The sequence below is a fragment of the Carassius carassius genome, chromosome 12 (assembly GCF_963082965.1).
Source record: "Carassius carassius chromosome 12, fCarCar2.1, whole genome shotgun sequence".
NCBI lineage: Eukaryota > Metazoa > Chordata > Actinopteri > Cypriniformes > Cyprinidae > Carassius > Carassius carassius.
The window spans coordinates 13,439,191-13,465,484 of record NC_081766.1 but is presented as its reverse complement, the minus strand read 5'-3'; the positions used below and the strand labels follow the sequence as shown (position 1 = coordinate 13,465,484).

General features: G+C 36.7%; 2 protein-coding genes and 1 long non-coding RNA gene across 3 annotated transcripts; 2 read left to right on the top strand and 1 right to left on the bottom strand.

The window, feature by feature from the left end:
- Positions 1–568: 568 nt before the first annotated feature.
- LOC132154849 (reticulophagy regulator 1-like) lies at positions 569–21,133 on the bottom strand. Its single transcript, XM_059563561.1, has 9 exons — positions 20,803–21,133; positions 19,958–20,064; positions 19,796–19,826; positions 7,187–7,313; positions 6,557–6,641; positions 6,121–6,243; positions 2,437–2,507; positions 2,147–2,270; positions 569–1,542 (listed from the first exon to the last, which is right to left on the bottom strand). Exons 1-9 carry the CDS (start codon positions 21,051–21,053, stop codon positions 1,085–1,087), a joined length of 1,377 nt encoding a protein of 458 aa, XP_059419544.1. The 5' UTR covers positions 21,054–21,133; the 3' UTR covers positions 569–1,084.
- On the top strand, positions 16,177–16,722 carry LOC132154194 (uncharacterized). Its single transcript, XR_009437103.1, has 2 exons — positions 16,177–16,224; positions 16,313–16,722. It is a non-coding gene; the product is annotated as an uncharacterized LOC132154194 (long non-coding RNA).
- Positions 21,134–24,603: 3,470 nt separating the features above from the next.
- Positions 24,604–26,208, top strand: LOC132154848 (E3 ubiquitin-protein ligase RNF182-like). Its single transcript, XM_059563560.1, has one exon. The coding sequence runs from the start codon at positions 24,955–24,957 to the stop codon at positions 25,699–25,701; it is 747 nt and encodes a 248-aa protein (XP_059419543.1). The 5' UTR covers positions 24,604–24,954; the 3' UTR covers positions 25,702–26,208.
- Positions 26,209–26,294: the final 86 nt, after the last annotated feature.

Genomic DNA, 26,294 nt, shown 5'->3' with positions numbered 1-26,294 from the left:
TTAGTTAAAAATCTACTGTCTTTCTCTCAGAAAGCTGATAATGATCCCCAAAGAGACCTTTTGATTTATAAGACTGACTAAAAGTATAATCGTCTTTTCTTTACATTGTTCTTGGGGATTAAATACATTCTATATGTTACTTTTGCGCGAAAGTAAATCTTAAGGTTCTTTGTGTACATTAAATAGAAAGAGTTCACCCAAAAATTATTATTTACTCAATCTCATGTCTTTCCAAATATTATCTGTATTTCTTTCTTCTGTGGAACACAAAAGATGTCTATAAAATGAAAAGTCAATGGAGTCTAAAACAACATTAAACACCATTAATGTCAAATTGTTCATTTTTGGGTGAACCATCCCTTTAAGCACTGTTTGATGAATATTCGTATGAATATAAATCAAAATCTGTTCAACTTTGGTGCCTTTGTGCTCTAGTGCCTGGTTGGTTCACTCTATAAAAAAAGGTGCAAAAAAAATAAATAAATAAAGTCTAAAACATGACTATGCATGTAAAGGATCAATACACTAAGACCACCTGCTTTTAAAAATCCTTCATGAAAAAAAAAAATTTAGAAAAGAAAAATTTTCAATTAAAAATACATATTTATCATGTGTACTTCACTACAAGGTGTTTTTGTTTGCTTGTAAGTGCTATCCTGATTGTCATTTAGTGGGAGGCCCTTACTCTTTGGCCATGAAGCTTTATTTTTAGAAGTAATTATGTGAGGTTGAAAAGAAAAATATTTGGCAGCAAAATTTGAGTATCCTGTATCTACCAGCCCTTTAACAGCTAAACTAATGACATTAGTCTGGTCCATAACCCTCTGTTCACTGGCGGGGTTGGAGGTTGACAGGATCCTCCGATGACCCACTGAGATGTAGCTATGCCAAAACCAGTTCCCCGTGAAATACACAACTAGCCTCCTTCCACAAATGACTGTTTTTATAGCAAAAGGACTGAATCACACCAGCAAAGTACAACAATGGAATACCTTCATTACTCTGGACCTTTGCCCGTAAATCCAATATTCATCCTCCCACCCACATCCCATCACAGAGGGAAGCGGAACCCCTCTGAATAAAATCAGTGGTGCCCCAGTAGTTTGGACAGAAAGCCTGAAGAAGGTTTGCTAGCTTTAGACGTTTCTGCACGGCTCGCCCGGTCCAGCCCCAACTCGCCTTCCAGCTGTTCCAGCTCTGACTGGTCCAACAACTCAAAGTCCTCCGCCTCGCTGTCCGATTCCTCGGCCAGGGCCTGGACCAGCGCTGGTGCTACCACTGCCTCCAGGCGTTCCTGCATGGCCGCGGTTACTGCTGCCGTGATTACATCTCCAGCCAGCCTCTGCACAACCTCCAGGGCCTGGGCAGCTGGTTCCTCGTCTGACTGTGTGGACCCGACCCTGCTGGGATGGGCTGGTGGGGTGGGCATACCAATGCTCAGGTCTTCATCGTCATCTCCATTTGTACCCAAGCCATTTTCCAAGGAGGGAAACTCCGGTAATCCACCTGTGAAGACCTCCTCATCACTTCGCCGGTCTGAGTCTGTCAAACATACAAAATAAATAATACAGAAAATGTTTTAAAATAATACAGATTTTTTTTTTTATACTATTGGAATTAAGATATATACACATTCAACTGGAACACAATTTGGTCTTATTTCTATTATTTAATGCCTCAAAACTATATTTTAAGTTTTTAATGTTTTACAGGCATACATGCTTATCAATGTAATGTTTTAATACAAAAAGAACAGCTATAATATATAAAAAATGGCTTTCCAATATAGAAACATGACATTCGTTCATTTCTTAAACCTCCTTTTTTATAATCACAACAAGCTGATTGCTAATTGATTCCAGTATACCCATTTATATTTATTATATTAATAATATACTAACATATAGTATAAAGTAAATACCACAGTTCAAAACTTTGGGGACAGTATGATTTGTAGTAAAATAAATAAAAAATAAATAAAGTTAAAACTTTTAAATAGCTTTTTGAATAACATTTCGCGTTTTGTATTTTAAAATACAATTTCACATACATCTGTATAATTTTTTTACATTTAGACCTGCCAAATCAGCCACATATTATGCATACTTTATATCTATATATTTTTGGAAAAGGTAAGAGAGTTTGCCTTCAGAGTTTTCTGTCTGAGGTGTGTGTCCCTCTGAAAGGTTAAAGGTGCCATTGTCTGTCCATGTTATTTCAGAGACCTCTGTGTCTGATATAGACAGCTCTTTGCACATGGTAGAGTCCATCTGTAATAGATGCTCAATATCAGTTCACACGGACAGGAAATGGACATATTATGTATATTTTATTATTGTCATATAATGAAATATGTAATGAATATCACAGTCTTTCGTGGCACATGATATGCGTGTGAGTTATAGTATATGGCGAGCTGTGTGGCAGCACACTGACCATGGGGAAAAGTGCAGACAGATCTGCTTCAATGCTCTCTCTCTTGGCTTGAGACTGGAGTATCCTTTTCTCTTGAGCAGGGAAGGAATATGGGGAATGCAAGCAAGCCATGACTTTAAATTACATATCTCATTTAAAACAAAATCATTAAAATTACTTCAGTGTAATCAAAACAAAAATGTAAAAATTATATATATTAATATCAATGTAATGGAAAAAATTATTTATATGGTTATTAGAGTATTGCTTTATTAGCATTAGCAACATGCTAATGTCAAACTCCACTGAACTCAATAAGTTGAGTCACCCATTAAAGGGATAGTTCACCCAAAAATTATGTCATTAATGACTCACCCTCATGTCGTTCCAAACCCGTACGACCTCCGTTCATCTTTAGAACACAGTTTAAGATATTTTAAACTGAGTCAGAGAGCTTTCTGTCCCTCCATTGAAACTGTGTGTACGGTCTACTCTCCATGTCCAGAAAGGTAATAAAAACATCATCAAAGTAGTCCATGTGACACATCAGAGGGTCAGTAAGAATTTTTTGAAGCATCAAAAATACATTTTGGTCCAAAAATAACAAAAACTATGACTTTATTCAGCATTGTCTTCTCTTCCGGGTCTGTTGTGAGTGCCTTCACAACACTGCTGTTTAGTGATGTCCGGTTCTCAAATGAATGATTAGATTTAACCGGTTCTTCTGGAACCGTAATGACGTCATTGCTGAGGATTGCCCTTCATTTCAAGCCTTCGGTTTACCCGCGCTCAGTGTTGGGGAGTAACTAGTTACATGTAACTTAATTACGTAATTTAATTACAAAATAAATGTAACTGTAATCAGTTACAGTTACTAAGAAAAAATGAGTAATTAAATTACAGTTACTTCTGAAAATTTTAAAGATTACAGTGGGGATTACATTTGAATATTTACACACATCCACATTCAATCCAGTCATAAAAACGGGATTGCTATTGCCTAACACGGACGGAATATGCCACATTTTGGACAAATATATCAAAAGTACACTTGAATCAAAGCATATGCAAAGTTTTAATATTTGCTATAAATTCAGAGACAAAGGTTACTGTTGTTAAACCATGCCACAAATTTACATATTTATTTATTTAAAAATAAATACAAATGGTAATCCATTTGCAATAATAATAATTAAAAAAAACATGGTTACTGTACTTTTACGTAATAAAAGCAGTTAATTTTTGTGAGGGAAAAACATGACTCATGTTCAGTATTAGGATTTTATATTGTAGTGATGCACTCAATTTGACATGTAGGCAATTTAGAAAGTATAGTTTTGTTAAATCTTGAGTGTTAAAGTCATGAGGTAGATGGATAACAGGGCAAAATAAAGAGACTGAAAAGAAAAAAGAAAAAAGAAAAAAGAAATGAAGTGAAGGTGAAGTTCAGGAGAGAACTTTTAATTATTTTGCATGTCCCCAAACTAAAGATTTAAACCTTTTTTTATATCAGGTCCATACAAAAAATAGTGTTGTCCATGAATTTGTTTGTATGAGTTTGAGATTTCCCGGTCTGAAATTTTATCCCAGTCCGCCCCATGTGGAAATTAATGAAGCAGACATGCAGACATGTGTTCAAATTTGATCATCTTAATTCAAGTGATGAAGGATTGTAAAAGTCTGACAGTATTGAGCACTGCTGTAAGGTTAAACCTGAATGGTGTAAATGTTTGAAGATGATTAACAGTTGCAAATAAACATTTATTGGAGATTTTGAAAAGTAATCAAAAAGTAATCAAAAGTAATTAGTTACATTACTTTAATAAAGTAATTGAAAAAGTTACACTACTATTACATTTTAAATAGGGTAACTTGTAATCTGTAACCTATTACATTTCCAAAGTAACCTTCCCAACACTGCCCGCGCTCATAACATAAGAACAGAATCAGTTCAGAATCAATCACCAAAAGAACCAGTTCAGACGCGCTGTGTGTCAGTCTGCTTCATGATGAATCATGCATGCGCAGTTATCATCAGCTCCTTGGTTCTCGAATAGGACGCGTCTGACAGAAACGGTTCTTGGTTCAGTGTACTGGTGATTCGAAAACCGATGCAACTGGTTCTTGACTCGAGAACGAGTCAATCTTTTGTACGTTATCTGGCTCGACTCGGTGTTCATCTTCAGTTTGCTCTTCACAGCAGTTCAGTCAGTGTACTGTTTGAGTAAATTAATTACTCCAGGATAATTGTTTATTTAAACTCAGAGGGAGTGTCAGCCACGTTAAAAAGGTTAACAGTTTAAGTCATTTGTAGATTAATGCTTATTGGAGACACGAACTGTTTCAAACGATTCAGTTCGATTTGGTGAACTGGTTCAAAAAGAACCGGTTTGTAACGCAGTACAAACTTCATAATCATCAGGAAGAAGGAGGCGGGAACCGGCGGACAATCAAATAAGACTTTAATAATAAAAATAAACACAAAACAGCACGGCAGCCCCTCACGGACGACTGCCGTGCACAAACAAACGAGGCGAGAGAAAAGGAGATGGAAGGATGAGGAGCGACAGAGACGAGAGAGGGGAGAGAGTTTTCCAGTTCCAGTTCCAGTTCCCAGACGCACTGCCGCTCAGCCCTCCACCTGGAGGCAGGCTCTGGCTCTCTGGTGAATGGCGCCGACTCCTCCACTCCCTCACAGATGGCAGCCGCCCCTCCACATCACGGGTGGCAGGCAGCGAGCTCGTCCGTCCCCGGCAACTAACTCCAGCCCACCGCCTCGGGTGTCCATGGTGGCACACTTCCTCGCCCTGCTCGATGGTACCGCGGATTCACCACAGCGGCGAGGGATCTTCAGCAGCGCGTCCCTCCTTCTCCCGGGCCTTGGCACCAGTGTAACGCAGTACAAACTTCATAATCATCGGGAAGAAGGAGGCGGGAACCGGCGGACAATCAAATAAGACTTTAATGATAAAAATAAACACAAAAGTTTAAAAGTTTTAAAGTTTACCTTGTGTGTTTGCGTGTGAAGGAAGGAGTCTGGGGTTGGCTGGCTGAGGCTCGTGGTACTTTATTCAATCTTTCAACAAAATAACGAACACTCGCGCCACATGCGCATCACCGTTCAGTAACTGTATCACGATACTTTTCGTCGCTCTCGCGCTTCCGCTCCTCGACCACGAGCCCTCAGCTCACTCTTCACCTCTCGCTGGTTTCCAACCGGCTTATATGTGTTTGTTATTTTTGGACAGGTGGAACTTACCCTCTGATGTCACATGGACTACTTTGAAGATGTTTTTCTTACCTTTCTGGACATGGACTGTATACCGTACATACATTTTCAATGGAGGGACAGAAAGCTCTCGGACTAAATCTAAAATATCTTAAACTGTGTTCCGAAGATAAACAGAGGTCTTACGGGTTTGGAACGACATGATTAAATCATTAATGACATAATTTAAAATTTGGGGTGAACTAACCCTTTAAGAGTGCTATATGTGTAGTGCAGAGATGTGCAGAGTTATTTTTGTATTATTTATGTACTATCATGGTATTTATTCATAGTTTTTCAACTAATATTTATGTTTTATTTTCAATAACAAAAATCATTTTGGGGGCAAACATTCAAAAATCAATTTCCTGATTACAATCTATACCGGAAATAATGTACAATTGAGTCATTTTCTGTGTGTATTTTTTTAGATGTACCATGATTCTCTTTTATTTTCTGAAGAAACTTGCCCACTCCAAAGTCCAGTTTCTGCAGAACTGGTTCCAGCCACATCCCAAACTCATGTGATGACAGCAAAGGCCAGAGAAAAATGCCCAGCACTGCAGTAAACAGATGTAGAAACTATTAATTTTCTTGTCTCCCTTACCAGTGTGTTTATGAACCTGCTGACTGCTAGGAAGAAAGGGAAACCAGGGACTGAGTGATAATAGGGTCATGGTTACATTACTAGGAATCCACTATCAATGACAAACGGACTGTTGGATGTTCTGGAGTGTGTTGGAGGTAAATACAGGAAAGGCTATGCACAGCCTTAGCCAATAGTAGCATGGTTACAATCAAAGAAAAGATAGGGCAAAAACTATTAATTAGCATCTTTTTTTGTGTAGCTCCAGGACCTAATTTGGCACTTACCTAAGATGTATGAAATAACAACCCCTGGAATGTAACGTCCAAGTATTGCCAAAAAAGAACACATACTGCACACCAGCAGACAGAACTGCAATGAGACACAAAGCTAAAATGTCTCAGTTCACTGCAAAATGATAGCTGACATAAAATACTTTTGGTAAGTTAATAACCTGCTATGTGACATGCTGTACTCTATCTAAATATATTTTAAATATAATCTTGTTAATTATTTATAATTATTATACATGCAGCTTTTAGGAGCTCATATTATGAGACTAAATGGAATAATTTTACATTAAAAGATAATTTTTTTAAATACAGTTTTTCTACATAAAATTATTCCTTGCCCAAAATTAAAAATAAAAAAGTAATATATATATATATATATATATATATATATACATACATATATATACTTTTAACATGCATAACTATTTGATGCACCTGGAAATATCATCATATTAAGAGACCACTGTCAGACCATGAAAAATTAAAAAAAAAAAAAATGGTGACAAATTTAGAAGAAATGGAGACTTCACATGATATCTGATATATGTTTTCCTTTATACATTCATAGAGATTTTAAACTTGATTTTAAAGGGTACATTATGCACCAACTAAGTCCATCCATACCTTGCCTGGACTCTGTTGCTTAAAAGAGGAAGTCTCCTCAATGAAGAGCTTGAGGCTCATCCAGAAGTCTGTGAATGGAAATCCTGATCCAGACTTGCCCTCCTGGACAGAATCAATGACCTCCCAGCTACAATTAAAAGACCAATGAAACAAATGATCATTAGTGTTAAAACAGAAGTAAAGAAGTTTTGACATATGCTGCAATACACATTTGTGTAGTGGCCTCTTCTCAACCTCTAGAACTGAGATATGACAAACAGAACTTGTGTCTAAAAGCTAAACAGTGTGTATGCCTTTGAATGCAGATTCTAGTATAATCATGTGTGAAATAGCTCACAGTCTGAGTGATGACTGCAGAAATGTACAAGAGGATTCTTATATCTACAATGGATTCATGAGATAACCGAAACAGAGGCGAGACTGAGAACGCCTGTTTTAGAAATTAGGGAATTACTGCACATTGAAAAACTTGGCTTCACTTGATGGTTCACCCAAGATTGCTATTCATTGATTCTTGTTTTAAAATATATAAATGATTACATTTCAATCTATTAATTAAGGTCCTTAACTGACAGCTTACATCGACAAACACATATTTCAATACAGAAATCTCTATTCTTTAAGTCCTTTGGTACTCTTTGATGAACTTTGATCACATTTGATGTTATATGGAGAGATCACTTTCATGGAAAGTATAATGTGAGTTAGCTTTAAATGCTTTAAAAAAATTAATGGTCATGATCAGCTAATAATATTAACATTAGGTAAAAAGTCAAGTAAATTTATTTGGTCAAACTTTTGGTTTTGAATAAATTAGTATGACTTTCAGAAGGGGGTGGCAGGCATTCTGGGCACAAGATAAGTATCTATTAACAGGCAGCTTGTTAATGCCCTTTATCTGTGGTTATGTGCCCTTACTCCTATCCCCTCACACCTGTCACCCTACATTTCTCGTCTCCAAAACAAACAATGCCACCTATATGTCGAAAACTTTTCAAAACCCAGTGTCCATTATAGACAGATCGACCCAAAACTTAAGTAAAAACCCACCCAATTAGGAACTCTTCTACAGATCGAACTGTTCAAACTGCGTTTCCTCTGAAAGGTCATAAACCAATCACCTCCAACATTACAGAGACATGTTTCCCCACCGGAGGTTTCCTATTAAACAGAGCACATGGGGGGCATGTGACTGTGAGGCAACACAGCTCACATTAGCATTTCACCATCGACCATGTGGCAGATACAAGCGAATGTGCCAGAGAAAGTGAGCTCAGGCTTGCCCAAACCAGACCAGAGCTGACGACTGGAGATCAATGATGTGTAATACTCACAAGTGTTAAGAGATTTCATCAGATGAGATCTTTTGGGAAATCTGCTTGTTGACTGGCACCATGTGGTGTTTGACAGCTAACACTATTTGAAATCATACCGTATGGCATGTTTGCTACTGGTAAATATGTTACTTAATATAATGTGAAAACCAAATAAAGTTTCCTCCCTCAAGAAAGTCCTAAATCTTTAAAAACCCAAGAAGATGTGCAGAAAAGCCTCTAATGTTTCTGTAAATGCCTACAACAGGTGACTGGATTCTGAAAATCAAGCTGCTAGACTAGATGACTCCAATGCTAATCGCTAAAACAAGAAAGCTACTTGTCTGACACTCCGACAGACCCAGTGACAAAATAGCCCAAAACAAACAGCTGCGCAATGCCACTGAAAATCAATAATGTCTCTTAATTTGTAAAATAAAGGTAAAAGGATCCATGGCACTGGCAATTGCAATACTTTAACAATGTTTTTAGCATATCTGTGGGTCTGTCCACATACTTCTCATTCCATAAGACCAACAGGTTCCATGGCTGTGTCGTGTACATGCACGTTTCAATACCTATAAATTCCTTGTAACAATTGACATGAACTTCCCTTTAGTAAATATTCCAAAACAAGGGTCACCATGGAGACCACACGACCCCAGATGCATCAGACACAAGATGTCTGACATTTGTAATAATTTGGAACAAGCTTGTATCTGAAACATGACACATCTAACCGCGATGCAAGTAAGATTTAAATCACAATTTTTCAAAGACAAATATTTTTCAAAGAAAAAAAAAAAGTAAAAAAATAAATAAGCAAGTCGGGTTGCAAAGGGGTAGAAAATGCCCGGTAAATTTCCGAAAGATTTTCCAAAAATCCCTGGAATATTAAAAAAAAAAAAAAAATCCTGGAAAGTTTCCAAAATTTCTGGAATGTTTCCGAAATTTACTGGAAATTTTCAACCTTTTTGCAATCCTATAAGCAAGTAATCCGAGATATACAAAATTAGCTTTTTGGGGATATAAATCACATAACACTGATTTCTTAGTTATCTTTTTTTTTTACCTCAGTGCTGATCCATGGTCTTCAGCATTCATCTCAAAATCTCTCGGTTTCAACATGAAAAGCGTTCAGGTAAGTCAGAAGGAGAGTGTGTCAGTGCTAAGTTCCCGAGTTCAAATGAAGTGTCACATGAAGCCACGCAAGCTAGTGTTTATGTTGACCAAGGCCTGAGCTTCAGTATTTCAATCGGTCAGGTCTAAAAATACCAGTCACATAGCATTCCACAAGCAAGCATCAGACAGTGCTGGGGCATGAACACACACGCATACAAACACTCCACAAAATACCCCCTCTTCTCAGAATGAGACCCTCTCAGAAGATGCAATTTTTGAATTACGCAATTTTTCTCAATGAAAACTGATCTCCATACAGTTACATGGGTATTATAACAAAGAAACTCCCTGACATCACAAAAATGCTACACCCTTTTCCTCTCTCTATTAATCTCACAGATTTATGATAAATTAGTGTTTTGTTGTGAACATTTTAAATTCTCATTATACTGAAAGAAATTATACAGTCAAATTAACAATAAAGCTCAAATAAATGAAAAATAAAACCACACTAGTAATCATTCTGACAAGAGTCAGCTATATGATGAAAGCAGAATTTAATAATGTTCTTGGGATAGGGGCATTTTTTATTTATATGTACATTTTTTATTAATACTATATTTCAAGATTGTCCATTTCATGCAGACTTTAACACTTGTGCTTTATATTCTATAAATTCTAAAATGTATTAATTAAATATTTATTTTTTATTTTATATATATATATATATATATATATATATACAGTACAGACCAAAAGTTTGGACACACTTCTCATTCAAAGAGTTTTCTTTATTTTCATGACTATGACAATTGTAGAGTCGCACTGAAGGCATCAAAACTATGAATTAACACATGTGGAATGATATACATAACAAAAAAGTGTGAAACAACTGAAAATATGTCATATTCTAGGTTCTTCAAAGTAGCCACCATTTGCTTTGATTACTGCTTTGCACACTCTTGGCATTCTCTTGATGAGCTTCAAGAGGTAGTCACCTGAAATGGTTTTCACTTCACAGGTGTGCCCTGTCAGGTTTAATAAGTGAGATTTCTTGCCTTATAAATGGGGTTGGGACCATCAGTTGTGTTGTGCAGAAGTCAGGTGGATACACAGCTGATAGTCCTACTGAATAGACTGATAGAATTTGTATTATGGCAAGAAAAAAGCAGCTAAGTACAGGAAAACAAGTGGCCATCATTACTTTAAGAAATGAAAAATTGGGAAAACTTTGAAAGTGTCCCCAAGTGCAGTCACAAAAACCATCAAGCGCTACAAAGAAACTGGCTCACATGCGGACTGCCCCAGGAAAGGAAGACCAAGAGTCACCTCTGCTGCGGAGGATAAGTTCATCCGAGTCACCAGCCTCAGAAATCACAGGTTAACAGCAGCTCAGATTAGAGACCAGGTCAATGGCACACGGAGTTCTAGCAGCAGACACATCTCTAGAAAAACTGTTAAGAGGAGACTGTGTGAATCAGGCCTTCATGGTAGAATATCTGCTAAGAAACCACTACTAAAGAAAGGCAACAAGCAGAAGAGGCTTGTTTGGGCTAAAGAACACAAGGAATGGACATTAGACCAGTGGAAATCTGTGCTTTGGTCTGATGAGTCGAAATTTGAGATCTTTGGTTCCAACCACCGTGTCTTTGTGCGATGCAGAAAAGGTGAATGGATGGACTCTTCATGCCTGGTTCCCACCGTGAAGCATGGAGGAGGAGGTGTGATGGTGTGGGGGTGCTTTGCTGGTGACACTGTTGGGGATTTATTCAAAATTGAAGGCATACTGAACCAGTATGGCTACCACAGCATCTTGCAGCGGCATGCTATTCCATCCGGTTTGCATTTAGTTGGACCATCATTTATTTTTCAACAGGACAATGACCCCAAACACACCTCCAGGCTGTGTAAGGGCTATTTCTCCAAGAAAGAGAGTGATGGGGTGCTGCGCCAGATGACCTGGCCTCCACAGTCACCGGACCTGAACCCAATCGAGATGGTTTGGGTTGAGCTGGACCGCAGACAGAAGGCAAAAGGGCCAACAAGTGCTAAGCATCTCTGGGAACTCCTTCAAGACTGTTGGAAGACCATTTCAGGTGACTACCTCTTGAAGCTCATTAAGAGAATGCCAAGAGTGTGCAAAGCAGTAATCAAAGCAAAAGGTGGCTACTTTGAAGAACCTAGAATATGACATATTTTCAGCTGTTTCACACTTTTTTTGTTATGTATATTGTAATAGGAAAAACTCCATAATCTTCGGAAGAAGGAGGCGGGAACCGGCGGACAATCAAAATGAAACTTTAATAATTCAAAATAAACACAAAACAGCGCATCAGCCCTTCACGGACGATCGGTCCTCTCTCGTCCTTCACTGTCGTCGCTCCAGTTTTATATCCTTCCATCTCCTCTGTGGGACTCGAGACCAGTGGTGGGTCGCAGGTGTCGCTGATTTCCCAATCACTCCACCGGCCTCGCTCGTTCCCACATCCCTCGGATTCATAGTTTTGATGCCTTCAGTGTGAATCTACACACTCAAAAAATGTATTTGTGGCACTGTTCGTTTTACACAGATATGTTTTGTTAAAACAACACAAATATATTTAGTTTTCCGCCAAAACACAATTGTATTGTGCTTAAACAACTTAATCAACCGTTTCATTTTCAATTTTACTTAATTATCAATCGTTAAACTAACGTAAAGTGTTTAATTTCGACATCACAAAAAAGCACGAACTCTGAGGTTCTCCAGGCACTCCAGTAAAGAAAGGTCCAGTCACGTTTATTTATATAACAGTCCTTTATGCAATAGATAGCTTTTCAATATTAAACATGAAAATACAGAGTCGGTGTCGCTAGAATTATAACTTGATTTCCTGTTATAAAGCAGCTCTCCAGTGTGGAGCTAGCTAATCATAAAATCATTTTATAATTGGGGGAAATATTTCATTAAAGTTTTAGTTCTGCGCTAGATCAAACCAAACTAATTATCATAACCCAATAAGGTATTTTAAGAGAGATTGTATTTATCAATAAAATGTTTATCCAAAAATAAAACGTCCTATCACTTACCTTTACTTTTATTATACATATGGCTTACAATAAGAGATGTTAAGGGGCAGAATGATTTGTTATTCAGCTACTTCCTCATATAACTAATCAAATGGTGAATAGGAGTTTCTCTCTTATCTCATTTTGTGTGCCAAATATATTTATTTGTATAAATTAATTGTATACTAGTAATACATAATGACTTTCAAAAGTGGAAGTAATTCCCTTTATTTGTTAGAATATGTATATTTTAACTAATCGCAAAAGCTAAATAATCAATAAATGTCTAACCATGAAATGTCGAGCAAGTTTGAAGACACCTGACACAGCACAGTGAAAGTATTTGAAGTTTTGGCGGTGTGGTCATATAATGACATTTAACCGGACACTACTCTGAGCTGTTCACATTATACAAATGCTCCAGATATTAGTCAGGTCCTCCCTTTTGGAATGGTAAACATGACACTATTCATCACTGACACAAATTTTTTCTTCTAAAAAATCAAAAAAAAAATTTTTTTTTTGGTAACACATTGCACTTCATGTGTTTACAGATTTGTGCAGAATTTGAGACATACAGAACTACCATAGGCCCATTAGAATCAACAATCTTTGAAAAACTGGATCCGCACTGCAAAACTTATGAAGATGTTTGCATACTGAAGAAGAGTCCTTGGACAAATAATGAAACCCTCTTGGTGCCCACTACACAGGTAAGAACAACTGCACTCAACACAACCTTGTATTAAAACATTATTCTCTCACTGGCCACAGGAAATTGACAAAAAAAAGACAGATATAATAAGATTAGGTTTATTAATATAATAAATACAAAATATTGTATATAATAGTGGTATTACTATAAACTGACAGATTATGAATGCATTTGCCTCCCAAAAACAATTTTTTTGATGCAAGGCAGGGGTGTCCAGACCTGCTCTAGGAAAGCCAGTGTTCTGTGGAGTTTAGCTCTAACTCACCTGCCTGGAACTTCTAGTAAGACTTTTTTGTTTTAAAATTCAAATGGCTAGATCACCCAAAAATAAACATGTCATTAATTACTCACCCTCATGTCGTTTCAAACCCGTAAGACCACCATTCATCTTCAGAGCACAAATTATGAAATTTTTAGGGATGCCCCGATCATGATTTTTCATGGCCAATATAAATTTTTTTTACAAGCAAACTGTCCGATTCCGTTTTTTTTTTATCTTTAAGCAACAAACAAGAAAGAAGGAAAGTATGCATAAACGAGATGTTTATTTGGTATTTAATAGGCTAAACTGGCTTTTGGCTATTGAAAACCATAACCGTGACAGTCTGAAATTAACGGCAGTAACGGCACAGTAAGTAGCCTACATTCAGTACAAACATAGATGGTACAGACATCAGCATTTAGCTTTTGTTTTTGAATGGGGTTGAAACAACATAGAACTGGCCTTAAATGAAAAGATTAATTGTAACCATGTGAAATCAAAGGCAACAACTGCATAGTTCTACAATCCAATATTGAGGAAAAGCTCAATAAAGCCCCTTTCACACTGCGATTCCGGCAAATACAGGTCCCGTAACGACACATGACATCAGGGCGTGACGTGTAATGTACGAGTCGAAAACATTAGGCATGTTATACTTTCACTGAAGCTGGCGAACAATCTCTGTGTCAGCGTGGAAAGTGATGAACTAACTGATCTCTGCTTCATACAGTTTGCACACTTTTTTTCGTGAATGTTGATCTTCCTTCAAAACAGCCGGTAAAAGAGTCGCGCAATAATGCGCGTCATTACTACCACACGGCATTAGATCTTGCTTTTGTTCACACAGCGCTCGTCCCGGGATTGAACCCGGCAATGTTACTAGGTCCCCGACCCGGGTTCAATCCCGGAATCAATCCCCGGGACGTGTTTGCTTTCACACAGAAGGCGACCCGGCAATGTTCCGGCAATTTGCCGGGTCCGACGTGCAGTGTGAAAAGGGCTTAAGAGGTATCTTAATCCGCATTTAGTATTTGTTTTAGTTTTTAAATTTGGTTTAAAAAAAGAAGTCTTTACCAGTGAGACTAAAAGTATGCTATATAAATAGATTTTAAAATCAAATAATTTTGGTGAAAATAAAACAAAGATGCCAAGTGTCTCATTCATCCAATTAAAAAATTAGGGTAATGATTTATATCTATATTTTTTTATTTGATCCAATAAATAAATTGAATAAATTGAATCAAATAAATTTATTTGATCCAAAAATAAATAACTATTGTCTCAAGTAAAAATATAGATGTGAATCATTACCCTATTTTTTTTTTTTATTATTGGATGAATGAAACGCTTTTTTTCAGTGTGCTACAGCAGGTGATTTTTACATCAAATTAAGTTGATGTAATTTAAAGGTAAAATAAACATATTCATCCTAATGCAGAACTGACATTTACTTCTGGCTTTTCAAATGTGTTTGCAAGTCATACTTTACACAAAAAAAAAATTATATTATAAAGTATTTTAGTTTTGTCGCAGTTTAGTCTTTCGTTTCTCATCCAACACGTGAGAAGTTGATCTGAACATCCCTTCACTGTCTCCGCTTGTGCAGGTACAGTATGCTCGCACAGCTTCAGTGAGTGCAGGAAAGGGGCTCTTATTTTGTTCTTTTGCGCTTCCTGTTATCTGTGCCTCAGACATGTAGCTCTGCACTTCCAGTGCTGAACGGCTGCCCTTGTCCTGCGCACAGATTTCGAAATAACTTCCACACAAATGACATGATAGTGAATGATTACAATGTAGTCTGAGCACGCGGGCGCACTTCCGGAAAAAATCGGCTGAAAAAAAAGGCCAAAGACCGGTGCATCCCTAATATTTTTATGAAAATGCGAGAGATTTCTGAACCTCCATAAAGTCTGCAATGCAACTGAAATGTTCCCAGAGTCATAGTAAGGACATCAGTAAAACAGTCCATGTGGCATCAATGCTTCAACCACAAAGCTACAAGAATACGTTTTTGTGCAACGAAAACAAAAATAGTGACTTTATTCAACAATTCTTCTCCAAATCACATATGCCGCCATCATGGAGAGTAACAAGAGGCATGAACATTGCTTTCCTCTGCGTGTAATCAAGGCTCCGTGCATGCGTGTTCTAGGTCAGCAGCACCATGCGCATGAATTTACGTGCTGTTGATAATGGTGGAAGATGCGATTTGGAGAAGAATTGTTGAATAAAGTCGCTGTTTTGGTTTTGTTTGCACAAAAAAGTATTCTTGTAGCTTTGTAAAATTATGGTTGAACCATTGATGTCACATGACTGTTTTACTGATGTCCTTACTATGTTTCTGGGTCTGGGGTCCAGTTGTGTTGCTTACCGTACAGGGTCCAGATGTGTGTACCATTTTCCACTGTAATGTTTGTTAGAATCCTATCTTGACTGCTTGCCTGCATTTCCCATAAGAAGATGAATGACTGACTTTTTTTTCATGTCATTTTAGAAGGAAAAACCAAAGGCTAAATTTTGTTTTCATCTTCAGACATTGGAAGTATCCAATGAAGACCCTAGCAGTATGGAGTATATGGTGAGTTTTTTTTTTTCAAGGTTAATAAATGATTTGTTAAAGTTAATACACAAGAATTTGAGTTCTCCATCTTTTTAAATACTTCTAGGATACAGACGTTGCCAGCAATCAGGAGGTGATCCAGAAGACTCGTGGGAATCTATTTGAAGCTGCATCATTGAAGACAGTCCAGCAGAAGTTGGAGTTTTAAAGGATAAAGTTCTTCAGGACCTATAGCAGTTTACATTATGCAAAACCATGTTGCTGGGACTGATATATGGACTGAACTTGAGCAACCCTCCTGAACTCAGGTACACATTTGGAATACTGAAGAAGTTATTTTTGGAGCCAGTTCCTGTTCCTGGAATAAGGTTTGATTGGTTACCCATGAATGCCAATTAGAAAATGAGTAGTTTGATATTTCTGCTATTTTGTGTAATTTTGTAATGTGGTTTAAACCGTATTTAACTGCGTGTAATTATTTATTGTTTGTTTAACAAATACACTTTGATCATTTGTTACATCTTGTCTTTTGACTCATTACAAGACAAATCACACAAAAAATGCTTTGTTGAAGGGAGTAACTTTTAAATATAATATATTTAGTTAAAGTAACTAGAACTAATTGTGTGGAACCACTGTCCATAATTTAAATGGGTAATTTGAAACAAACCTCCTTATGTTGATAGAGTGAAACAAATTTGGCTAGATTGTAATAAACCAAAACATGTTCAGTTAACTTAACCGGTTTAAGTTAAAGCAAAGTGAATAAATTGATTTGGTTGGACATTACTATTTCACATAGATTCTACCTCATTCAGTTGTGTTGTCACAACACAAGGAGTTTGCATAGATTTAAAAAATTCCATTATTATTATCAAAACACAATTTGGTTGTGTGGAACCACCGTCCGTAATTAAATTGTGTAAGGTTAAAGAGTAATTTTTTATTTTATATATATATATATATATATATATATTATTATTTACTGGTCTTTAAAATGTTTTTAAAATATTTTTCACAAATGTCCTCCTGGGACATTTTATCTTATCTTTATTGTTTTTTGTTTTTTTATCAGTGTTTAATGTTTTAAATGGTCTAATTTATTAATGATGAATAATTACTAATATTCATTGGCCAAAACAATGGTTTGCTATTTTTGAATGTTTAAAATTGTTGTGGTTTCTTCTTTTTGTACTTTTATTATTTAAATTTTGTGTTGCACAATATGGTTTGCTTAAACGTTCACTTCGCCCACAGTATGTGACAACATAAATGAACCGTACCGATTTACCTATTTAATAATAGTGGACATGTTCAACAACTTTTTTTATGCAAGATTTCAAAGCATATGAACAGAGACTATCAAAAAATTACATTCTCTTAGAAGTGGAGTAGAAAGTGTAAAAACTTGCCTAGTCTCCCCTGTATATACAGACACTAACAGTTGTCTTTATTATTTATATCACTTCTTTATTTATCTCATTCTATCTATTATTATTATTTGGTCATTTGACTGTGAAATTACCATGACTGGTCAGTTGGTCATCTAACCCTCACTCAGCCTTCCTCCAATGGGCCACTGAGTGTCCAGACACACCCTTTGTCTGTTCGTATCCTGTTATGTGATTGGCTTCTCAGTTGGGACACTCCAAAATCCTCCCAATTAAAAATGGCAAAGAAATGCTTGAAAGGATTACCATCACTCCTGAGCACACAACTGGCTGTGTCATTCTACTCACCATGCCACGCAACAGTCCAAAACATAAATTTAAGTTTCACAATATGACAAGCTTCCACAGGACGGAACAACCCACTCTAGTGCAAACATCACAGATAAACAAAGCATTTACTCACTACAGATGGAATATATTAGTGCATACCATTGCAAGTATATTGTGTAAACATTTGTAGCAAAGAAATTTGTATTATCATGTATCTGTTGGAATTTCTGTTGGAAGTTTTAGAAAAAGACAAAGGTCTTTTAATATAAAACTACATTCATCACAGTTTAAATTGAATATAATGTCTATAAAATACAACAATACAAGAAGTAGGGCAAAACAAAAAGCTCTTTAATACCACAGCTAAGGGAGAAAAGGGGCAAGGGGGTCAGAGTGAAGATCCGGAATAAGACAGCTGTTGGAACAAGACTCGCATCAACAGCGACCGGCAGAAATGAACAAGCTGAGACAATCCAGCAGCTGTTGTTTAAGTACCCAAGGCTTTAATGAGGCCGTCTCGCATAAACACCACACTGAAGATTACTACACTGGCATCTTACCCACTGGAGCATAATGGTGCCATTGCATTTGTTTTTACCATAAGCACATAAACAATGACTGGGCAACTTCAGAGTACAGAACGACGCAACCCAGATTAAAATAATAATGAGAACCCGAAGGCCATTGATAAGCAGTATTGGATAAATTCAACAAGCCTTCAACTAATCCAATATTTGAACAAATTTAGGGCAACTTTTGAATGTTCTCATATATAATGATTGGATTTAAATAATCTTTGCTCAGACTCTTCAAATTACTGCATGAGAAAGGTTACCAGTGTCGTACATTTCTAAGTTTCAAGCAGGTCAGGAGTACTTTGTTAGATTTCTTAATTAGTGTTGATCTCACAACGGCTTCTTCACAGCAGCACTGGATTTCCAAACTCACATGACAGGCTTTATGGAATGCTGCATGTCATCAATAATGCCAATAGGAAGTATAGGACGCCCTCAAGTGGCTACAGGCTGGACTGTAGCTGGTGAATGGAAAATACTTCAGGCAAAAACACCTTTTTAAATACATTCAGATGTGTACCACTCAATTTGAGTCAAGTACATTTTCAGCGCAACAACCAAAAAAAATAATTATATATTTGTTGTAAGTAGATTGTTTGCTTTATATTAAAATTCTGTTGTTATCTGTCATGTTTTTTTAAATTCGTATGAATTCAAAAGGAACTATTAGTGAACATAGCTGCTCTTTTCCTCAAAATGAAAAAAAACAACAAAATTGATTGTTGTCAAGTTTATTTAAACAAAAATGTAAATAGTTCTGTCGTTTGGAGTTAGTAAAACTTAAGAAATTAATACTTTTATCCTGCAAGGATGCATTAAATTAATCTAAAGTGTTTTTTTATGTTACAAAAAAATATATTAATTTTTTTTGTTCTTAAAGAATCCTGTAAAAAAAAACACTCTCATAGTTTCCACTAAAATATAAAATAGCTCTTTTCAACATTAATAATAAGAAATATTTTTGAGGACCAAATCATCATATTAGAATAGTTTCTGAACGGTCATGTGTCACTGAAGACTGGATTAATGATGCTGAAAAATTAGCTGACAACACAAAAATAAAATACTTTTTAACTTTTTTTTTTTTTACTTATATTATTTTTATATTTTTTATATTTTTTTACTTATATTCTTATACTTATATAATATTTCACAATTTTACTGTATTGCTTATCAAATAAATGAAGAATTAGTGAACATAAGACACTCCTTTCAAAAACATTTAAAAAAAACCCTACCAAACCCAAAGTTCTAGGTAAATAATTTGAATAAGTGTGCATGCTCTGAATTTACCTGCTTGTCATACTCCTCCATAGAGAGGCTCCTGGAAGTAGAACAATAAACATTAATGGGATCGGCATTGATGGTGGACAACAAATCAAAAGGTTTTTCTATTCTTATGAGTAACAACAGTCACACATGTTAAGAGTATTATGGGATGAAACAAACCCACACCTCTGGATCTGGAAAGTGCCACATCTTTCATTAGCTGTATCATCACTAAGAGAACCACACACATGGAGATGAGGCTGAACACCCGACAGGGACTAAGCGACACAAACCTGCATGGAAAAACAAACAGGTTTCCTGTCTTTAATCATGTTGGGCACAGTTACAGTCAACAGACATTTAACTATCACTTTCGTATGTATAGTGCTTGTTTTGTTTTTAGATGAAAGCTGTAAGATTATCTGAGATCTGTCATCATACATTTAAAAACAACTCTTTTTTTAGAATTATTTCTGTTTACAAGTTACCTAATCTAAAATCATATGCTTTGGGGGTGAAACTAATTCCCAGTTGCGACCCAGATTACTATTTATACAGTCAAGTCAGTCAACCCAAATATAATATTTATTAACCTGTCACAACATGATTCCTTTAAAACGAATATAAGTCAAGAATACATTGATTATGTGTGCAGGGAAATTTTTATTTCAAATTGTAAAAGTTTGTATGCAAAAATGTATTCATGTTATGCAAAGGAACCCATTTTCACAAGAACAAAAGGTCCAACACTGTACTAATAGCAACACAACTGTAGTCCACCTATACAGAAAAAATGGTTAAGGGAAAATGCCTTAGGGGCCAGTACACAAAAAAAAACGTTAGGCCAGCTGATTTAATTAGGCAGAGAAATGTAGTGCATTGGAAAGCGTTGAAGACTGACCCATATTTATTAATGCAACATTCTATTTAAACTCCAACATCATGGTGTGTTAAAAGAAAAGGTGATGTTTACATTTATACATTCTGCATTCAACTGATGTAATAAAATTATGCTGCGTCATGCATCTCACCAAAACGCTATATTTGTAGTTGCGAAAAGAGCGGAAGTCCATAACGGTCTCTTCCAGTTAATCAGCTTTGATATACGACACAGAGGATCAGTGTCTGCAGGGTGTCCGACTCCCGAAGGTTGCTCTTCCTCTTTCTCCGCCATCTCTCTTCCACCTGAGTTGAGTGACTGGGAGGAAGTCTCTCCGGCGCTTTTTCCCACCGGCTCCACCGCTGAAGCGTGCAGGCTGTCGCATCCACCCAGATTAGCCATTGCAAACGACCGCGAGCCCGCTCCTAGCTCCTCACGAGCACTGCCAGCTGCTGTTATTTAGTCGCTGACGTCACTCGGAGGCAGCCCCGGGTTGCTGTTGGGAACACTTACGTCATCGTTCAGTCAGCTGTGCGACGTCTACCTGCTCTGGGTTGCCTCTGCGTGCAGCTTATCGCTCGCAGTTACAGCCAAATCAACGTTTGTGTTTGATTTCATTCATATTACAAAGAAATAATGCATAGTTTTCTTCTATTCATTTTTTATTTTCTTTTTTTTTTTAGTTCATCATCAATCATCAAGTTTTTTCATATTTTTAAGTCGCTTTGGATAAATGTAAAGGGTTAGGGTTAGGGGTAAGTTTTTTAAATATATATATATATATATATATATATATATATATATATATATATATAAATATATATATATATATATATATATATATTTAGCCTATATGCTTCGTTTCCAGTCATATGTAGATAATCTTATATTTTAAGACAGAATTTCTATCCACTAGGGCGCAGTGTACTTTATTATTAGAAACAGCCACTTGCAGTAAAGAAATAAAATTACTATATGAAAATGTTATTCAGACATGATTATTTTTAACATCTTGAACGTTTTACTGCTGTTTTAAGTTCTGTTGTTGTGATATAGCCTATATGTAGGCTAATTAATCCCTATGCAATTTTTTACAATTAAAACATGAATAACAGCTGCTGACACTGGTGGATATCATATAAGATGTATACAGGTGCTAGTCATATAATTAGAATATCATCAAAAAGTTTATTTCACTAATTCCATTCAAAAAGTGAAACGTATATATTATATCCATTCATTACACACAGACTGATATATTTCACATGTTTATTTATTTAAATTTTGATGAGTATAACTGACAACTAAGGAAAATCCCAAATTCAGTATCTCAGAAAATTAGAATATTACTTAAGACCAATACAAAGAAAGGATTTTTAGAAATCTTGGCCAACTAAAAAGTATGAAAATGAAAAGTATGAGCATGTACAGCACTGAATACTTAGTTGGGGCTCCTTTTGCCTGAATTACTGCAGCAATGCGGCGTGGCATGGAGTCGATCAGTCTGTGGCACTGCTCAGGTGTTATGAGAGCCCAGGCTGCTCTGATAATGGCCTTCAGCTCTTCTGCATTGTTGGGTCTGGCATATCGCATCTTCCTCTTCACAATACCCCATAGATTTTTTTATGGGGTTAAGGTCAGGCGAATTTGCTGGCCAAATAAGAACAGGGACACCATGGTCCTTAAACCAGGTACTGGTAGCTTTGGCACTGTGTGCAGGTGCCAAGTCCTGTTGGAAAATGAAATCTGCATCTCCATAAAGTTGGTCAGAAGCAGGAAGCATGAAGTGCTCTAAAACTTCCTGGTATACGGCTGCATTGACCTTGGACCTCAGAAAACACAGTGGATCAACACCAGCAGATGACATGGCACCCCAAACCATCACTGACTGTGGAAACTTTACACTGGACCTCAAGCAACGTGGATTGTGTGCCTCTCCTATCTTCCTCCATACTCTGGGACCCTGATATGCAAAGGAAATGCAAAATTTACTTTCATCAGAGAACATAACTTTGGACCACTCGGCAGCAGTCCAGTCCTTTTTGTCTTGAGACGCTTCTGACACTGTCTGTTGTTCAAGAGTGGCTTGACACAAGGAATGTGACAGCTGAAACCCATGTCTTGCATATGTCTGTGAGTAGTGGTTCTTGAAGCACTGACTCCAGTTGCAGTCCACTCTTTGTGAATCTTCCCCACATTTTTGAATGGGTTTTGTTTCACAATCCTCTCCAGGGTGCGGTTATCCCTATTGCTTGTACACTTTTTTCTACCACATCTTTTCCTTCCCTTCACCTCTCTATTAATGTGCTTGGACACTGAGCTCTGTGAACAGCCAGCCTCTTTTGCAATGATCTTTTGTGTCTTGCCCTCCTTGTGCAAGGTGTCAATGGTCGTCTTTTGGACAACTGTCAAGTCAGCAGTCTTCCCCATGATTGTGTAGCCTACAGAACTAGACTGAGAGACCATTTAAAGGCCTTTGCAGGTGTTTTGAGTTAATTAGCTGATTAGAGTGTGGCACCAGGTGTCTTTAATATTGAAACTTTTCACAATATTCTAATTTTCTGAGATACTGTATTTGGGATTTTCCTTAGTTGTCATTTATAATCATCAAAATTAAAAGAAATAAACATTTGAAATATATCAGTCTGTGTACAATGAATGAATATAATATGCAAGTAATACTTTTTGAATGGAATTAGTGAAATAAATCCACTTTTTTATGATATTCTAATTATATGACCAGCACCTCTATAGTCAGATGATGACTATTCTTGACTTGTCAGCTGTTCAATATATCTTAGTAAAAAGGATTTTTGTTTTAAAACATATCATTTCTGACAGCCTTAAAATAATTATTACCATATTAAGGCAAATTACATAAATAATTATTAAAGCAATTATACTGTATATTGTTTTATCGCTAAGTTAATATCATTACAGTTACAATTTTCTCTAACTGCATTAGGATCTGTGAGAAATGAAGGAAAATCACAATCACCCTCAAATAAATGCCACTGTTGTGAAACTTCAAAGCAATACTTGTTTCCATTTGATAAAGGATAAAAGAGTTTACTGAGACACAAACTTAGACTGTCTTATTTTTTGTTATACTTTCTCAGTTGATTGATTACATGAAGAACTGAAAATATTTAGCTCTGCTATGTTTGTGCAAATTAGACATTATCTAATTAAATATGCACTAGTTTGCATACATTTCCAGAACAGAAACCTGAATATTGCATCAAGTCAGGATCAAACTTCTTGTTTCATTTTGCTGACATATTGCAGTCAGAGGTTTTTACAGAGGAGATTCTGGATCACATCCAGAAACATTTTCACAATGCTTTTAGGAATAAAATGTTGCATACAATTCAATATTATATGAACAAATCCCAATCCCAATATAGATTCAATAACAATTGTAAAATTTGGTGCATGTATGTGCAGATGAAGTAGAGATTTCTGGCTCAGGTGCATGATAAAAAAGAGAGAAAGAGCCTTTAAAGATATTTACTGTAATCTACAGATCCAAACAGGTAACATGCAAAAAAAAAAAAAGAAGTATTTTCCCCCCAACACATCCCCAAGACTGAAACATCACGTTGCCTTAAAATTATTTGAGCAATATAAATAAAAATAATTATATTTCGAAATAAATATCAATCAGATGTAAGTAAATTCTCATTTTACATGGTAAAATCTCAGTAATACATGCCTTTGAGAGACAGGCTCAATGAACAGCAATGACCTAATTTTTTATGTTACTCTGTGAACTGTGTACTTCTGAACTGGCTGGTATTCAAATTTACAGCTTGGAACAAGTATTAAATTCATTTAAAATATGTTATATTATTGTATATTCTGAACTTAACATGATTTCAGACAAATATACTCTCTTTATTTTGGAATAATCTTGCATCAAGTGAGTAAAGACAGCACTGTGCACCAGAAAGAAGTGTGGAGCCACTAATTGGACTGAATTTCAGTGGCAACAAAAGCCCTGGCTAGAAAATTCCAGCCCTGGTTTTACAGGACCTGCTTTGTTGCTGCAGTGTTTGTTCTCTATTGCTGTGTTAACAGTTATCTTTTCGGTGGTGGCCTCTCCCCACCCTTCCACACAGTGCATGAAATGTTCCTCAGCACAAACCCGTCCAGAGCCACCGTGGCACAGTACAGGCAATGCTCCGTTCTTTACAGGACACCATACAGACACCAGGAGTGGCCCAACAGCTGCTTTGCAACCATGTTCCCACACAGCTTTGACTACAACCAGCCGATGAGAAAGCGTTGAGAAGAAGGAGACATGATGGGACAGTTCACAGAGGATGTGGTGGGTTGCTCCACCACAGAGGATCTGGAATGCAAGATCTGCTACTGTGCTTACAGCCTGTCAAGTCGACGGCCCAAGGTCCTCGAGTGCTGCCATTGTCTTTGTGCCAAGTGCCTTGTCAAAATCCTTGATTTAGGCGAATCCTCTCCGAATGCAGTGGTCTGTCCGTTCTGCCGCTACATCACAGACCTTCCCAGAGAAGACGTGGACAGTCTACCAGATGAGTATAACTTGGTGTCGGCCTTGCTCTCCATCCAGACAAAGAAGCACCAGAACCTTAATGACAACCAAGGGGAGATTCTCCTCAGTCCCAGACACCTTAACTCTCTGGTGGGACATTCGGCCTCAGCTTCTCCCACCTCGATTCGTTCCAATTATGTGGTGATCACCATTATGGAGCCTCGGCAGGAGTCTATTATTCCAGTTTCGGGTAGGGATTACCGTTCTTCCAGTCAGGACTCCATGGCCTCTGTTACCCAGAGATGGACAGTTTGGAACTGTGCAGTCCTGCTGTGCCAGACTTTAGCACGCGTCCTGGTCTGGCTGCTGGGGCTGCTGTATTTCAGCTCGCTGCCTTTAGGTGTCTATCTGCTCATCATGCAGAATACCACGATGGGGGTGTTGATGGTCAGTCTGGTACCTGTTAGTCTTCTCATCGTCATGGTGTACGGCCTTTGCCAATGCCTGTGCCATGAGTTTTGGGACTGTGTACCACCATAGTGACCAAAGCAATAATTGTAACTGTTATGTATGGATACAATGATTGGATGTGCTAATGGTACTGCCAGTTTATGGAAACTCGTACATTTTCCAGTTTATTGGATAAACAATGTACACTGAACTGAAATACAAAAAATAAAAGTGAACATATAATTTAGTATCATAAAAATTCTAATCATGTTAGAATACTTAAAAATTATTCTCTCTTTCTCTCTCTCTCTTTATTTTTATAACTGTCTATGATTGTTGATTGTGCCTTTTTTTTACTGGAGTGGCTGAAATGTGCAGGTCAATAACGACATCCACTCTAGGTTTGCTGATGTTCATTTTCTCTAATAATTAACATACAGTACAATAACTTTGTTAGTCATTGGATGTTTGGGTAACATTTTACAATAAGGTTCCATTAGTTAACATTAATACTGCATTAAATAACATTAACTAACTATGAGCAATATATTTGTTACAGTATTTAATAATTAATTTGTTAATTTTAGTTAATAAAATACAACTTAAGATTAATAACTAATGTGCTTAACTAATGTTAACAAATGGAACCTTATTGTAGTGTTAACAGTGTTTGCAATATAAAG

What these genes read in the sequence shown, in the direction of transcription:
- LOC132154849 (XM_059563561.1), bottom strand. Translation starts at nt 21,053, where the DNA reads ATGGCTAATCTGGGTGGATGCGACAGCCTGCACGCTTCAGCGGTGGAG. An exon ending in TGTTATTTCATACATCTTAG is followed by an intron (nt 6,244 to 6,556) that starts GTAAGTGCCAAA and finishes TGTTTACTGCAG; the next exon opens with TGCTGGGCATTTTTCTCTGG. An exon ending in GAAAATAAAAGAGAATCATG is followed by an intron (nt 2,508 to 6,120) that starts GTACATCTAAAA and finishes TCCCTGCTCAAG; the next exon opens with AGAAAAGGATACTCCAGTCT.
- LOC132154848 (XM_059563560.1), top strand. Translation starts at nt 24,955, where the DNA reads ATGATGGGACAGTTCACAGAGGATGTGGTGGGTTGCTCCACCACAGAG.